This window comes from Scyliorhinus canicula, chromosome 2, assembly GCF_902713615.1.
Source record: "Scyliorhinus canicula chromosome 2, sScyCan1.1, whole genome shotgun sequence".
Taxonomy (NCBI): Eukaryota; Metazoa; Chordata; class Chondrichthyes; order Carcharhiniformes; family Scyliorhinidae; genus Scyliorhinus; species Scyliorhinus canicula.
Window position 1 is genome coordinate 247,692,353 of NC_052147.1, and position 16,503 is coordinate 247,708,855.

General features: G+C 48.9%; 1 protein-coding gene across 1 annotated transcript in view; it reads right to left on the bottom strand.

Moving 5' to 3' along the window:
- The window catches only part of LOC119962093 (von Willebrand factor D and EGF domain-containing protein-like), a 423,161-nt gene that overhangs the window by 101,847 nt on the left and 304,811 nt on the right, over positions 1–16,503 (bottom strand). The window contains exon 18 of the mRNA XM_038789945.1: positions 12,533–12,752. Coding sequence (XP_038645873.1) covers positions 12,533–12,752 — 220 coding nt within the window. The remainder of the gene's footprint in view (positions 1–12,532; positions 12,753–16,503) is intronic.

Below are 16,503 nucleotides of genomic sequence, written 5' to 3' on the forward strand. Positions count from 1 at the left end.
ACCAACACAGACATAGACTTTGATGTACTTTGGACAGATTTACAGTTATGGGGCGAAATTCTCCGACCCCCAGCAGGGTCGGAGAATCGCCTGGGGCCGCCGAAAATCCCGCCCCCGCCGTGGCAGAGATTCTCCGCCACCCGGGAAGTGGCGGCGGCAGGAATCTCGCCACTCCGATCGGAGAGGCCCCTGCGGTGATTCTCCGGCCCGGATGGGCCGAAGTCCCGGCGCTGGGAGGTCTCTCCTGCCGCCGAGGTTTAAACCAGCTCTGGAACGGCGGGATCAGTGGCGTGAGCGGGCCCCGGGATCCTGGGGGGGGGGGGGGGGGGGCGGGGGGCGATCGAACCCCAGGGGGTGCCCCCCACGGTGGCCTGGCCCGCGATCGGGGCCCCCCGCTCAGACTCCGGGCCAGTGCCCTGGCTGCACTATTTTCCTCCGCGTCCGCCATGGCCTCTGCCATGGCGGAAGCGGAAGAGAACCCCACATCGCGCATGCGCCGGCAGTGACATCAGCGGCCAGCTGCCGCTGACATCACTGTCGGCGCATGTGCCGACCGGCGAAAGCCTTTCGGCCAGCCCCGCTGCCGGGGGCACCGGTCTTTTGCGCCAGTCTTCTGGTGCAAACCGCTCCGGCGTGGGGCTAGCCCCCAAAGGTGGGGAGGCCCGAACCCTGAGTGGTTGGCGCTACTCCCCTACGCCGGCACCCTCCGTCATGCCGGGTAGGGGAGAATGCCGCCCCTGGTCTGTGTTTATTATTGTAGGGTGTCATTATTGTTTTCCCTTTGGTGACTCTTGTGTTGGACTTCAAGTGTTGCTATTCTTTGATTTGGGTCTCTTTGTTACACCACATTTCTGGGTAGAGGAGGCGATAGGGTCAAAAGATGTGCAGGAAAGGGGGATTGGCCATGCTAAAAAAAATAATTTCCCTTATAGTATCCAAAGATGCCCAGTTAGGTGGAGTTATGGGGATAGGGCGAGGGAGTGAGTCTAGGTAGGGTGCTCTTTGGGGGGAGGGGAGGGGGTTGTCAGTGCAGATACAAGGAGCTGAATGGTCTCCTTTTGTGCTTTAGGGATTCTCTGAGGAGATGACAATAATATCCCCCTTAAGAATGGTTTTGGTGCCTTTGCAGATTAGTGCTGGGCAACTGATGGGAGAGAGGGCCACAAAATAATTTTGCGACATAGTAATGTTTCAAACGGAACAGTGCAGAATACATTGGTTTCCTGGGGATAGACAGTATCCTGCGATACCTTTGTGGCCAATGTGACATCCTGCAATTATGCCAATGAGGAAACTTGCACAAGTTACGTAGGTAGCAGCTGGTGATATTGCTTGCCCTCAGTGGATCAATGTGAAAAGAAATTCTCCCCAAAAAACTTTGGGTCACCAAGAAATGATAGATTCAGGCATTAGTGCTGGCGATAGGGCAGGAGCTATTTACATAGGTGATCTAGAGGGTAATTCATGGATGATCAGACAATATTAAGAGGAAGGAACAATTATCACAGTGTTTGGTGAATGCTCAGGATAGAAGTTTAAATATCACTAAACCAAGGCAACACACCTCAATGAAAATACCCCTCCCCTCAGTCACACACACACACACACACACACACTCAAGAATTATACTGCTTTGCAAACAGAAGAGACTTTAAAATGCCTGTTGGGTTTAAAAAGAAAAACTTTAAACCAACAATGCCCTACCATGGCGAGCATATATGTTGACTTGAGGTAGATGGAACAACCTGCTCATTTTCCTGCTGCGGAGAGCAAGCACAATAAATATGAAAGCATTTCTCTGCCTCCCTGACTTTTATCAGTTATTGGGTCAAGTCAAAGACCTCGACTTCCACATCATCTCTCTGCTCCTATGGGTTTCGAGGTGTAAACAAGATAACAAAATATTTACTTACAGCTGCAATCTGAGAAAATGTGGGCATCAGTCATGATCTGAAATTATCGAACTCAAATGTTGAGTATGTATGGCTGTAGGCTGTAAAGTGCCTGTGCTGCTGTGAGAACACAGCAAAAGACAACAAGATCCATCTGCTGTTTTTTTTGCTTATCCTGTTACTGACCCCTTTTGCCTTGCAGCATTTTTGTCATTCAGTCACTACCCCCTTCCATTTTGCTCTCCCCAAGCCCCTTGCCCAATTTCCCTGTTTCTTATATCTCTAAATAGATAGATAGAGAAATACAGCACAGAACAGGCCCTTCGGCCCACGATGTTGCGCCGAACTTTTGTCCTAGGTTAATCATAGAATTTTGGACAATTTGTCATGGCCAATCCACCCAACCTGCACATCTTTGGACTGTGGGAGGAAACCGGAGTACCCGGAGGAAACCCACGCAGTCACGGGGAGGATGTGCAGACTCCACACAGACAGTGACCCAAGTCGAAATCGAACTTGGGACCCTGGAGCTGTGAAGCAATTGTGCTATCCACAATGCTACCGTGCTGCCCTTAAGAAGTTAACCTACACTCCCTTATTCTACCCTAATCCAAGTACCTATCCAATAGCCGTTTGAAGGTCCATAAATTTTCCGACTCAACTACTACCACAGGCAGTGCATTCCATGCCCCCACTACTCTCTGGGTAAAGAACCTACCTCTGACATCCCCTCTATATCTTCCACCATTTATCTTAAATTTATGTCCCCTTGTAATGGTGTGTTCCACCCGGGGAAAAAGTCTCTGACTATCTACTCTATCTATTCCCCTGATCATCTTATAAACCTCTATCAAGTCGCCCCTCATCCTTCTCCGTTCCAATGAGAAAAGGCCCAGCACCCTCAATCTTTCCTCGTATGTCCTACTCTCCATTCCAGGCAACATCCTGGTAAATCTCCTCTGCACCTTTTCCAAAGCTTCCACATCCTTCCTAAAATGAGGTGACCAGAACTGCACACAGTACTCCAAATGTGGCCTGACCAAGGTTTTGTACAGCTGCATCATCACCTCACGGCTCTTAAATTCAATCCCTCTGCTAATGAACGCTAGCACACCATAGGCCTTCTTCACAGCTCTATCCACTTGAGTGGCAACTTTCAAAGAACAATGAACATAGACCCCAAGATCTCTCTGCTCCTCCACATTGCCAAGAACCCTACCATTAACCCTGTATTCCGCATTCAGATTTGTCCTTCCAAAATGGACAACCTCACACTTGTCAGGGTTAAACTCCATCTGCCACTTCTCAGCCCAGCTCTGCATTCTATCTATGTCTCTTTGAAGCCGACAACAGCCCTCCTCACTATCCACAACTCCACCAATCTTCGTATCATCTGCAAATTTACTGACCCACCCTTCAACTCCCTCATCCAAGTCGTTAATGAAAATCACAAACAGCAGAGGACCCAGAACTGATCCCTGCGGTACGCCACTGATAACTGGGCTCCAGGCTGAATATTTGCCATCCACCACAACTCTCTGTCTTCTATCGGTTAGCCAGTTTGTTATCCAACTGGCCAAATTTCCCACTATCCCATGCCTCCTTACTTTCTGCATAAGCCTACCATGGGGAACCTTATCAAATGCCTTACTAAAATCAATGTACACTACATCCACTGCTTTACCTTCATCCACATGCTTGGTCACCTCCTCAAAGAATTCAATAAGACTTGTAAGGCAAGACCTACCCCTCACAAATCCGTGCTGACTATCCCTAATCAAGCAATGCCTTTCCAGATGCTCAGAAATCCTATCCCTCAGTACCCTTTCCATTACTTTGCCTACCACCGAAGTAAGACTAACTGGCCTGTAATTCCCAGGGTTATCCCTATTCCCTTTTTTGAACAGGGGCACGACATTCGCCACTCTCCAATCCTCTGGTACCACCCCTGTTGACAGCGAGGATGAAAAGATCATTGCCAACGGCTCTGCAATTTCATTTCTTGCTTCCCATAGAATCCTTGGATATATCCCGTCAGGCCCGGGGGACTTGTCTATCCTCAAGTTTTTCAAAACGCGCAACACATCTTCCTTCCTGACAAGTATCTCCTCAAGCTTATCAGTCTGCTTCACGCTGTCCTCTCCAACAATATGGCCCCTCTCATTTGTAAATACTGAAGAAAAATACTTGTTCAAGACCTCTCCTATCTCTTCAGACTCAATACACAATCTCCCGCTACTGTCCTTAATCGGACCTACTCTCACTCTAGTCATTCTCATATTTCTCACGTATGTGTAAAAGGCCTTGGGGTTTTCCTTGATCCTACCCGCCAAAGATTTTTCATGCCCTCTCTTAGCTCTCCTAATCCCTTTCTTCAGTTCCCTCCTGGCTATCTTGTATCCCTCCAGCGCCCTGTCTGAACCTTGTTTCTTCAGCCTTACATAAGTCTCCTTCTTCCTCTTAACAAGACATTCAACCTCTCTTGTCAACCATGGTTCCCTCACTCGACCATCTCTTCCCTGCCTGACAGGGACATACATATCAAAGACACGCAGTACCTGATCCTTGAACAAGTTCCACATTTCACTTGTGTCCTTCCCTGACAGCCTATGTTCCCAACTTCTGCACTTCAATTCTTGTCTGACAGCATTGTATTTACCCTTCCCCCAATTATAAACCTTGCCCTGTTGCTCGCACCTATCCCTCTCCATTACTAAAGTGAAAGTCACAGAATTGTGGTCACTACCTCCAAAATGCTCCCCCACTAACAAATCTATCACCTGCCCTGGTTCATTACCAAGTACTAAATCCAATATGGCCTCCCCTCTGGTCGGACAATCTACATACTGTGTTAGAAAAGCTTCCTGGACACACTGCACAAACACTACCCCATCCAAACTATTTGATCTAAAGAGTTTCCACTCAATGTTTGGGAAGTTGAAGTCGCCCATGACTACTACCCTGTGACTTCTGCACCTTTCCAGAATCTGTTTCCCAATCTGTTCCTCCACATCTCTGCTGCTATTGGGGGGCCTATAGAACACTCCCAACAAGGTGACTGCTCCTTTCCTATTTCTAACTTCAACCCATATTACCTCAGTAGGCAGATCCCCCTCGAACTGTCTTTCTGCAGCTGTTATACTATCTCTAATTAACAATGCCACCCCCCCACCTCTTTTACCATCCTCCCTAATCTTGTTGAAACATCTATAACCAGGGACCTCCAACAACCATTTCTGCCCCTCTTCTATCCAAGTTTCCGTGATGGCCACCACATCGTAGTCCCAAGTACCGATCCATGCATTAAGTTCACCCACCTTATTCCTGATGCTGGAAACTAGAAATGTTTCTAGTTCCGATGGAAAGTCATCAATCGGAAATGTTGGGCTCCATTTTGTGTGCCCCAGCTGGGCATGGTTTCAGTGGGTGGGGGAGGGGGGGGGGCATGTAAAATATGGTGGATGCCCAACGCGCCATCTTCCCGCCCACCCATGTTCACCTCCATAATAGGCAGTGGCCAAAATCAGCAGCCCACCCATTATCAATGAATAATCAATAGGTGAATTGGGCTTGTTAACAAGCCAACTGACTACGGTGTGCTGCCCATGACAGAACATGGTTGGCATGGGCGGCAGTGGCCAGGCCACTTTTTATAAAACTTTTACCAGGGTTGGGAGGAAAGGGGGAGTGGTATCTTTGGCTGGCTGTACTTTGCAGGTCAGGGGAAGTCCCTGGAGGATAATATCCCCCTTTCTTCCTGCCCACCTGCTCCATTAATCCAACCACATCCACCCACCCTGCCCCCCTCCCTAAGCTGCTCATACACAACCCTGTCCAAGACCCTCAACCTACCTGGCTCCAGGATCCATGGACCTTCTGCTTGTCCCTGTTTGGAGTCCAAGCAGCGCCCACTAATGTGCTCCTGATGCAACCGGGGCTGATGGAACTGCTGCCCAATCCAATTGGCCGGCAGCACCTGAGAGCGGGACGTCCTTCCCTTGAGGGCCGCAGGTCTCACAACTGTCACCGTTTAGCCTGTCCGCAGCACATTATGGCTATGGGGAGCGCTGGCGTGGAGTGGGTCAGTTCCATGCTGACTTTCAGCTTACGATCCGTCTGCCCACCCCCCCCGCCCGTCCCTAACATGCTGCCCGGTAACTCTGATGTTTACGGACCTGTTGAGTCTGTCCGTTTTCATTTCAGATTTCGTACATCTGCAATATTTTCTGTTTGTGTAAAGTTTCCCATTCACTTGATTAGGCCACAGAAACAATGCATTGGACACTGAGCTAACTCTGTGAGGCCATCCCACCTTGACAGGCAGTGGCTAAGAAATTTCACATGTCTACTTAATCTGTCAATATGGCAATAAATTATCTTAATTCTTAGTGAATGTAGTTTCTACCATTTGGCGAACTGTTGCAATCATTTAAAAAAATAAATTTAGAGTATCCAATTCATTTTTTCCAATTAAGAGGTAATTTAGCGTGGCTAATTCACCTACCCTGCACATCTTTGGGCTGTGGGCGTGAAACCTACGCAAACACGGGGAGAATATGCAAACTCCACACGGACAGTGACCCAGAGCCGAGATCGAACCTGGGACCTTGGCGCCATGAGGTAGCAGTGCAAACCACTGCACCACCGTGCTGCCCATTGTTGCAATACATTTAATGTACTAAGTCCAATGGGCTGGATTCTCTGATTCAGAGACTAAGGGCGCGATTCTCCGCCCCCCACGCCGGGTGGGAGAATAGCGGGAGGGCCTCCCGACATTTTTCACGCCCTCCCGCTATTCTCCCCCCACGCCCGACCCACGCCACGAATCGCCGCTCGCCGCTTTTTACGGCGAGCGGCGATTCTCCGAGGCCGATGGGCCGAGCGGCTGGGCCTTCACGCCCGTTTCAACACGGCAGCAAACACACCTGCTTGCTGCCGTCGTGAAACGGGCAGCAGATGCCCGTTTGGGGCACTGGGGGCCCGATTGGCACGACAGTACCACGGCCGTGCCAAGAGGGGCATAGGCCCACGATTGGTGCCCACCGATCGCGGGCCGTGCGTCCGTAACGGACGCACTCTTTTCCCTCTGCTGCCCCACAAGATCAAGCCGCCACGTCTTGCGGGGTGGCTGAGGGAAAAGATGCCAACTGCGCATGCGCGGGTTGGCGTTGTCCAAACTGCGCATGCGCGGCCGACATCATCGGCCGCGTCAGTCGGCGTGACGTTTGCCGTGCGGCCTTGACGACCGTCGTCAAGGCTGCGCCGCCGTGACGCACGGGGCCGAGCTCCTAGGCCCGCCTGGGGAGGAGAATCGGCCCCGGAAGTGGGTGTGAAGGCTGCCGTGGGTCACGGCCTGTCCCACGGCAGTCTTTACGATTCTCCGCATTTGTGGAGAATCTCGCCTTTAGTGCTAACACTGGGACTGAATTGTTGGTGCTCTATGGCCACGGAAGTGGCATCGGTCCTGGAGAAATTCAGGATCCCTTAATGGGCTCGCACCAGCACCACATGGAGCGAGAGCAATTCCAATGAAGAACGGTGTCCAATTCGCTGGGGTCCTGATTGGCAATCGAGAGGCTGACAAGCTGCAGCCACATATAAACACTCGACTCCCCCCACACACTCATGCCAGCCAGGAGGAGAGATGGAGCACTCTGTGCCCCTGGGTGGGAAGGAGGCTGCCAGCTGCTGTACACCGGGCGCAATTCTGCAGAAGATGCAGCAGGCCACAACGATGTGGGTGACTCTCCTAGTGCTATATTGGAGGACCCCTCCAGAGCAGTCCAGGCATCTTCAGGACGCTGTTGCACAACCGATCACAGCCCTGGCCATGGAATGGGCATCACTGTAACGGGTCTCCATGTCACCTGTATCCTTTGGATAGGCATGATCAGCCATGACTGCAGCGGATAACCCCTGTTGCCCAGGAGCCAATCCCTCACCCGGGGGCGTGCCTTGACGGTGTCGGGGGCCAACTTGTATGCCAGGATGAAGGTGCTGTGCACATTGTCTTGGTATCAGATGCAGATATGTATCTCATGGTCACACACCAGCTGCACGTTCATGGAGTAGAGTAGAGCACCTTTTGGTTTGTGAAGACCACCCCTCTCATGCGTTGGTGCTCGTAGGGGGACCTGCGTCCCGTTAATTACCCCCTCAACCTGGGGTATCTTGGCGATGGTGGTGAGCCCTGCTGCCGGGCATCCTGGTGGGCTCCATCCACATTGTGTTGAGCGGGCAGAAAGGGCCTCCGTGATGGTGCAAATGCACCTGTGCACTGAGCTCTGTGAGATCCCGGGCAGGTCCCCACTCGGCACCTGGAAGGACCCCATGGTGAAAACATTCAGGGCGACTGTCACCTTGACAGCCAGCAGGAGCGGGTATCTTTACCCGTACCCCCGCTGTTCCAGGTGTGCTATGTTCCGGCAGATATGCCAGATGATCCCCCTGCTCAGCCTTTGGTGTCTTTGGTGGCATGCCCGGTTCGACAGGTCCTCGAATGCCAGGCGTTGCCAGTACACACGTGGCCTAATCTGGCAACATCTTTCCACCTCTTCTTTGGCCTGTTAGACAGCCAGTTCTCCATCCTTGCTGGCTGGTTCCTGTTCATTTGAGACAGGCTCCAGTGCTGCAGGATCCTTCTCGAACAGCTCTGGCTCATACAGCCTCAGTACATCCCACAACGCTGCTGCGGCCAGGCTGAAGTCAACCATTCCTGGTTGGATTCTGAAATCCATTGTCTGCATGGATGAAGGGCATACATATTAGCATGGCCCATACCTCCATGCCCAACCAGGTCCAATGGACTATATGGTGGCCCTGGCCTTCACTACATCCTCCCCCCCTCCCCCCCGATGCTCACACTCAACCCGGCCGTTCCTCCTAGCACTCTGCCCTCCGCACGCTACCCCTGGCCCTGTTGGTGCCTAGCACCACGGGGGTCTTGGCTCTGGCACCCATCCTTGCCGGCCATCCACTGGTCGCACCCCCGCTACTCCCCGGGACGTGGCAGATGACCCCCCAGCCAGCCATGCCAGCGGCAGGACCAACAGCCCATGGTTGCGCCTCTGGGAACATGACCTACCTCCATTCTCTCCCTCAGCAGCCACTGCACCTGTTTCCCGATTTTTAAAACCACAATTGAACCTCGCCGTTAGTAGTTCCTCCTGGCGGAGGCGGTGTATCGCGGTAGCCCTGGGTTCCAGGACTGACCCGTTAAGATATGTAACGGTCTTTACTGTACGTGCAGCGTAGAATGCATTCGCCTCGCTGTCGAGGCATCGGAGCATGGCATTATGTCGATCGCCCAGCGCCGATTTTCGGCTGATGCGCGATTCTCCAACCAATGATGTTTCCTGATTCCGGCGTCAGCCGACAGAGAATTTTGCCCAGTGTATCGAAGTTGAGACAGTGACCCCGAATTTCACTTAAAAATCAAAATTGAAAGCAAAAATGTAAATGGTGTATGTGATTTCCATTGGAACCTATTTAGACAGATTGCTTAGAAATAAAAGTGTTGCATGTAATTATGTTTCCACATTGTTAAAAATAAAACCATCAGCTGGGATAAGGTCTACTAAAAGCTGAAGTCAACAGTGCAAACAGCGGGAAGAGGTGTATCTGCTGTCAGAAAACATTTGGTCTGGAAAGCTTTTGTACAGAAAACAACATGATTTGACGTTTGAGTTGGATTTTCAATTGCGGGAGACAGGAAAATTCCCGACTCATCCTGCCCTCCTCAGAATTGCTGGCAAAGGTAGGATTTTCATTTCGGACGAGGGGGCATGTGCAGGTTTTAGAGGGATTTGCTGATCTGCAAAGGAGGATTAAGTTTGCTGTGGAGCTTCATTCCAGTTGTAATAAAATAGGCCCCCTAGCCCTCGCACCCTTTCACCCACCACAAAGACTTTTCATGCCTCAGATATGCCATCACATTCCTATATGGCAAGGTATGCCCTCCACCCACCCCCATAGCCACGGCACCCCCATGCCAAGATATAGCATTTCCATGCCCAACCATCTGCTACATCCAGTAGAGAACCAATGAACCCGATAGTAACAAGAGGATGTTTAAACATTTAAAAACTTTCAAAGGGTGATACAGTTCCAAGTGGTCTGTAGTAATAAATATTCTTTTAAAGTTACTTTTTTCAAGCTATTTTGGCACATCCTAGTGTCAGAACATCCAAAGACAACTTAGAGCAGGGTATGGAGAAGAGGGACCATAGAGACAGTGGACTGGTCCATATTTAAGAACTCAGCGACCAACGTAAATGAGTATGCCACCACCGACACAGACATCTGCAAATGTGTGGACGGCTGTGCCAAAGAAAGCAGTATGCACGTTCCCCAACCAGAAACTACGGCTCAATCGCGAGATTGAGTCCCTACTGAAGGACAGATCTGAGGCATTCAAGTTAGGCGACCCTGACATACACAAGAAATCCAGGTATGACTCCGCAAAGCCATCCGTGATGCCAAGAGAGAATATCAGACCACACGACTGCATGGCAAAATTTGCTTCCAACTCCATCTACAAGGTTGTTGACGATACGACCATAGTGGACTGGATCTCGAATAACGACGAGTCAGAATACAGGAGGGAGATAGAGAACCTAGTGGAGTGGTGCAGCGATAACAATCTATCCCTCAATGCTAGCAAAACTAAAAAGCTGGTCATTGACTTCAGAAAGCAAAGTACTGTACACACCCCTGTCAGCATCAACGGGGCCGAGGTGGAGATGGTTAGCAGTTTCAAATTCCGAGGGGTACAACTCTCCAAAAATCTGTTCTGGTCCATCCACGTCAACGCTACCACCAAGAAAGCACAACAGTGCCTATACTTCCTCAGGAAACTAAGAAAATTTGGCATGTCCACATTCACTCTTACCAACTTTTACAGATGCATCATAGAAAGCATCCTATCTGGCTGCATCACAGCCTGGTATGGCAACTGCTCGACCCAGGACCGCAAGAAACTTCAGAGAGTCGTGAACACAGCCCAGTCCATCACACGGACCTTCCTCCCATCCATTGACTTCATCTACACCTCCCGCTGCCTGGGGAAAGCGGGCAGCATAATCAAAGTCCCCTCCCACCCAGCTTACCCACTCTTCCAACATCTTCCATCGGGCAGAAGATAAAAAAAGTCTGAGAACACACACAAACAGATTCAAAAACAGCTTCTTCCCCACTGTTACCAGACTCCTAAATGACCCTCTTATGGACTGACCTCATTAACACAACACCCCTGTATGCTTCATCCGATGCACCCGGTGTTATGTAGTTACATTGTGTATCTTGTGTTGCCCTATTATGTATTTTCTTTTATTTCCTTTTCTTTTCATGTACTTAATGATCTGTTGAGCTGTTCACAGAAAAATACTTTTCCCTGTACCTTGGTGTACATGACAATAAACAAAATCCAATCAACTAATGGGGGGAGGAAGAGGACACTAAATGAATAACAAATTACAGAGAAGAGAATGATCAAAATCTGTTTAACTTCTTTGGAGTCATTAATCTGATAATGCCTGCTCTTGTTTCAGTGAAAATTACAATTCTGGAAAACTATTTCACAAACCATTACTTTAATGAAAGTAGAGATGACAGTAATATCACTGCAAAACACACTGAACCGTGGACTATAATTTCACCTCACGAAGACCTGTCAGTGTTGCATTCTATTTACCCTCCCCCAACTCCATTTTCAAGAAAATGTAATTCAAATATGGGTGTTGGCCTGAAAGACTTCCCACTTTGTTATTGGCTTTTTATTTTGTTGCTTGGAAAATAATAGAGTGTTTGTATAGCGAGCTGGTACCCAATATTCGTAGAAAATCACAAGTAAAGCCTGACCCAAAGCTGACTAAGCCTTGCAAATCATTCGGCTTTTAAAATAGTTTCATGGAAAATGGGCATCGCTGGCAAGGCCAGCGTTTGTTGCCCATCCCTAATTGCCCTTGAGAAGATGGTAATGAACCGCTTTCTTGACCCACTGCAGTCCATCTAGTGTGGGTGCTCCCATGGTGCTGTTAGGGAGAGAGTTCCAGGATTTAGATCTAGTAACAGTGAAGGAACGGCAATGTAGTTCCAAGTGTGGATGGCGTGGAACCAGCAGGTGGGGGACATTACCATATGATGCACAACTTTCCTCAGATAACCACCGAGTTAAACCAAAGTCTTGTCTCCCCTCTCAGATGGATGCAAAAAAATCCATGGAATTATCTTGAAGAGCACGGGATTTTTCCCTGGTGTCCTGGCCAATACGTATCCCTCAATGAATATTATGACATTACTATATGTGAGGTTTGTCTGGCTGCTGCATTTCCTAGATTATAATTGTGACTCCACTTTAGTATTTCACTGCTGAAAAGTGTTTTTGGATCTTCTAGGCTCATGAAAGGCGCTATATAAATGCAATTTAAAAAAAAAGTATGTCATATACTTACAGTGCGAGCTCAATGTTGTAATCGTGGAATTCCATAATATATTGTAACGTTAAAGGGTTAACAAAATAATAATTATTTGGCAGATCTCGGTTTGATTTATATTAATTTTGCAAGAGATTCAACATGCTCACTCACAGCCCTTCAATTTTAATCCAACTTTCACTTGTAGATGGTAACACGACCTCCTACCTGTGAGACCAGCTGGGCAGTTGCATGAGTAGCTGTTGATACCGTCCACACAGGTGCCAACACCACATGGATTTGATTTGCACTCGTCTATGTTTTCCTGGCAAAGCTCCCCTTCAAAACCAAGAGGACACACACAGAGGTATTCACCACTTCCTGGGGGGAAATTGATATTTGTAACACATGTTCCACCATTAATGCAGCCACATGGCTTCACTGCAACCTATAAAGGAAAATGAGGAACACTTGAGACAACTTAGGCATCAGTGCAAAAACACTCAATCACAATTGTAAACAGGTGTCTTTTTAAATAAAAGACATGTACAGCAGATTTTGCTTTTTAATTCCTCCTGTAAGTTTGCTATTTGATTTGTGTTGTTCTTCTGTGCCACCCCGCATCACTGGTCAGGTTTTCTGCTACCCATGTGGCAAGTGTGGCCAGTGCCCATTTCATTTTTCATAAGCTACCCAAACATAAAGTGCTTTAAAAAAAAAATTAAACGGCAGCAGATATTACTGCACCAACAAGAATTAAAGCTCTATTTCCTGTTTACAATTAATTTGTTTCTTTGATGATAATCCTTCCCCTGGAGGGAGGCGGTATCCAGGCTAAGCATCCTAAAGCTACTCATTTCTCAGCCAGCTGGTGGTCTACTTTCCTCACAGCAGGGTGCACGCTACCATTTCTTCATAGGATGAGAGAGACAACAATTAACATCTCACACAAGACCTAATAAAACACTCAAAATAGATTAGGAAAAAGATTTTAGCTGTTGGAATTTTTTTTTTTTTTTTTTTTTATAAATTTAGAGTACCCAATTAATTTTTTTTCCAATTGAGGGGCAATTTAGCGTGGCCAATCCACCTAGCCTGCACATCTTTGGGTTGTGGGGGTGAAACCCACGCAAACACAGGGAGAATGTGCAAACTCCACACGGACAGTGACCCAGAGCCGGGATCGAACCTGGGACCTCAGCGCCGTGAGGCAACAGGGCTAACCCACTGCGCCACCGTGCTGCCCAGCTGTTGGAATTTTACCCTTCAACAGAAAGGGGAGATATTTTCAATGTGAAGCAGCTGCCCAGATATGGGCCCATTTATTTTCAAGACAACAGTCCTATTCCATTAAAGGCAAACCTCTTCAAATTGCAAGATCCATTAAATATCTAATTTTATAATCTCCACTCGGATGCAGCTTCATCATCCCTTAGACACCCACCTGACCTTCCTTCCTTTGAAGAAAAGTGATGCTGAAAACCTGGCTTGAGTATTAAATTTACAGCAAGGGAGAAGTTTTACTTTGGTCCCACTTTGGCAAAACTGGTGCAATGAAAAGTATTTTGTTTTCATATTCCTGCTCACACACATTCGTTTATTGCAGAACCCCCAAATCTAGCATGAACCAATCCAATTGTCCAGTGTTTTAAGGGGTACTTTAAAAAGAAAAATATGCTCTAAAAATATTTGTTGATATACTTAAGAATGATAACTTGGTACAGTTTGCCTGATACAGCTGAAAAAGGCTTTCTCAAAACATTTTAAATCAGTATTGACCTGCGAATATTCACATTATAAATGACTGAAAGTGACTTTAAAATATAGAGAACTATTTGGCAGTTATATTGAGTAAATTGTCAGTTTCTGAGTAAATTGAAAGGAATACAACCAAAAGCATTTTAAAACATTCCTTTTAGCTGTCTTGTACTCAAAAGAATCAGCTTCATTTTTAAGAGTCTCTTTAAAAAGGTTCACATATGAGTGAAATTAGCAAAAATTAATAATGGGGATGTGATAAATTCGGTGACCAGGGTCTGCTTCTAACATTACGCTTTATAAATGAGTGTAAAAAATAGCGGAATTTTTGAGCGCGATCTACCGGCCTCGTCGCATCCCGGCCGTTAAATCTCGCAAGAGTAGGATGTTCGTTACGCCTCACGAGATCTAATGAGATCTTGCAATCTGGATTGTCCCCTCAATGGGCATGATCCAGATTTTCATATTCAAGTGAGTAGTTAGTCCCACTTGAATATGACTATGCCCGAGTTACCCAAGATGCGGGATTAAACAGCCTCGCCTCGGAGACCCCGTTGTGGTGCCGTTTAGCACTGGTTTCCACATTCGTGGACCAGGTGTAATGGCATTTTAGGGGGGTGTCCCAGGTGTTCGGAGGCCCCCGGGTGGTCGGGCTCTGGGCAGGATGGTACTGCGGCACTCCCAATGTGATTCGGGCACATTGGTACTGCCAGCCTGGCAGTGCCACCTGAGCACTATGGCAGTACCGCCCTTAAACTGCCCGGGTGCCAAGGAGGCATTACCAGGTTGACATGGGCACTGCCAGGGTGCCAGGCTAGCAAAGTCAAGGTGCCCCTGTTCCAGGTTGCCCGGGACGGGCATCAGACTCAGGGGTGCCCTGTCCTTATGAGGTAAGGTGTGGGAGAATTAATTAGTGTGTTGGGGCATTGTGGGGGTCTAGAGGTCGCAGCGGAGGGGGTCGAGAGATCGGGGCGCCATTTTCTTCCAGCCCTGGCGAGCTGAGTTCTTTAGTGCAGGAAATTAGTCTAAGTGCAGCCTCGGTGGGACGTTCCTTGCTGAGGCCCAAAATAGAAACAGAGTCACGTTTAATAGGGGGATCGTTCTCAGTGCTGTAAATGGCGGTAAACACCCTGCTGAACATGCCCAAAATGGCACTCTGTTCTTTTTACATTAAATCGCGTGTCATGTTCACTGAATATAACTTGCTTTTAAAATTTCACAGCCTTTTGAACCAGTGACTGAGACTCCAGCTGTGTTACTCTGAAAAGTCAAACTGGAAACACCAACACAGTTTACTGCCCAGCTTCAAAAGAGGCATGAAGACAATCCACAGATGGTCATGCAGTCCATCTTATTTTCAGCCAGGAGTCAACTTCTTAAACTCTTTAGAATTAATCATAGGCTGTTTTTTGGCCAAGATATCATGGATAAAGGAGGGATTCTCCATCCCTCCGCCGGGTCGGACAATCCCCGGGGGGGGAGGGGGGGGGCGGCGTGAATCCCGCCCCACCGCTCTGACGCCGACTGCCGTATTCTCCGGCACTGGTTTTCGGGCGGGGATCACACCATGCCGTTGAGGGCTGTTAGCAGCGGTCCCCCCGGCAATTCTCCAGACCCCGATGGACCGAGCGACCGTTGGTATCTGGCCAGTCCCACCGGCATGGATTGGACATGGTCCCACACAGCAGGACCTGGCAGGTAAATTGGCTGGTGTGGTCCTCAGGGGGGGCATGGGGGAATCTGACACCTGGGGGGGGGGGGGGGGGGGGCACGGTGGCCGGGCCCGTGATCAGGGCCCACTGATCTGCTGGTGGGCCTGTGCCATGGAGGCACTTCTTCCTTCTGCGCCGGCCCCTGTAGGACTCCACCATGGCTGGTGCGGAGACGACACCCCCCCTGCGCATGTGCCAGAATACGCCGGCCGGTCTGCGCACGCACTGAACAATGTCAGCGGTTCTGCACATGCGCCACCTCGTGCAGCCCTTCGGTGCCGGCTGACGTGGCGCCAACCCCTCCGGCGCTGGCTGACCCCCTAGAATTGCGGAGAAATCCGTAACTTCCGGTCGTTTCAACATCGGAGTGGTTCGCGCCGTTTTTTTACGCCGGCGTCGGGCCATCACTCCGGAATGGGAGAATTCTGCCAAAGGTCTTTCACTGCTTTGACACATTCCTACATTGTAGTATATATTAGTCATTGTTAAACGAAACAATTTTTAGTGTTTCAAGGATTCAAGAAGCAAAAGGTTAAGGGGGGGGGGGTGTTGGGTTATGGGTATAGGGTGGATACGTGGGTTTGAGTAGGGTGATCATGGCTCGGCACAACATTGAGGGCCGAAGGGCCTGTTCTGTGCTGTACTGTTCTATGTTCTAAAACTGAATGAGGTAGCTAAAATATCTACTTCACAAAAATGCATTTTAATTATCAAATACAATGGGCGGAT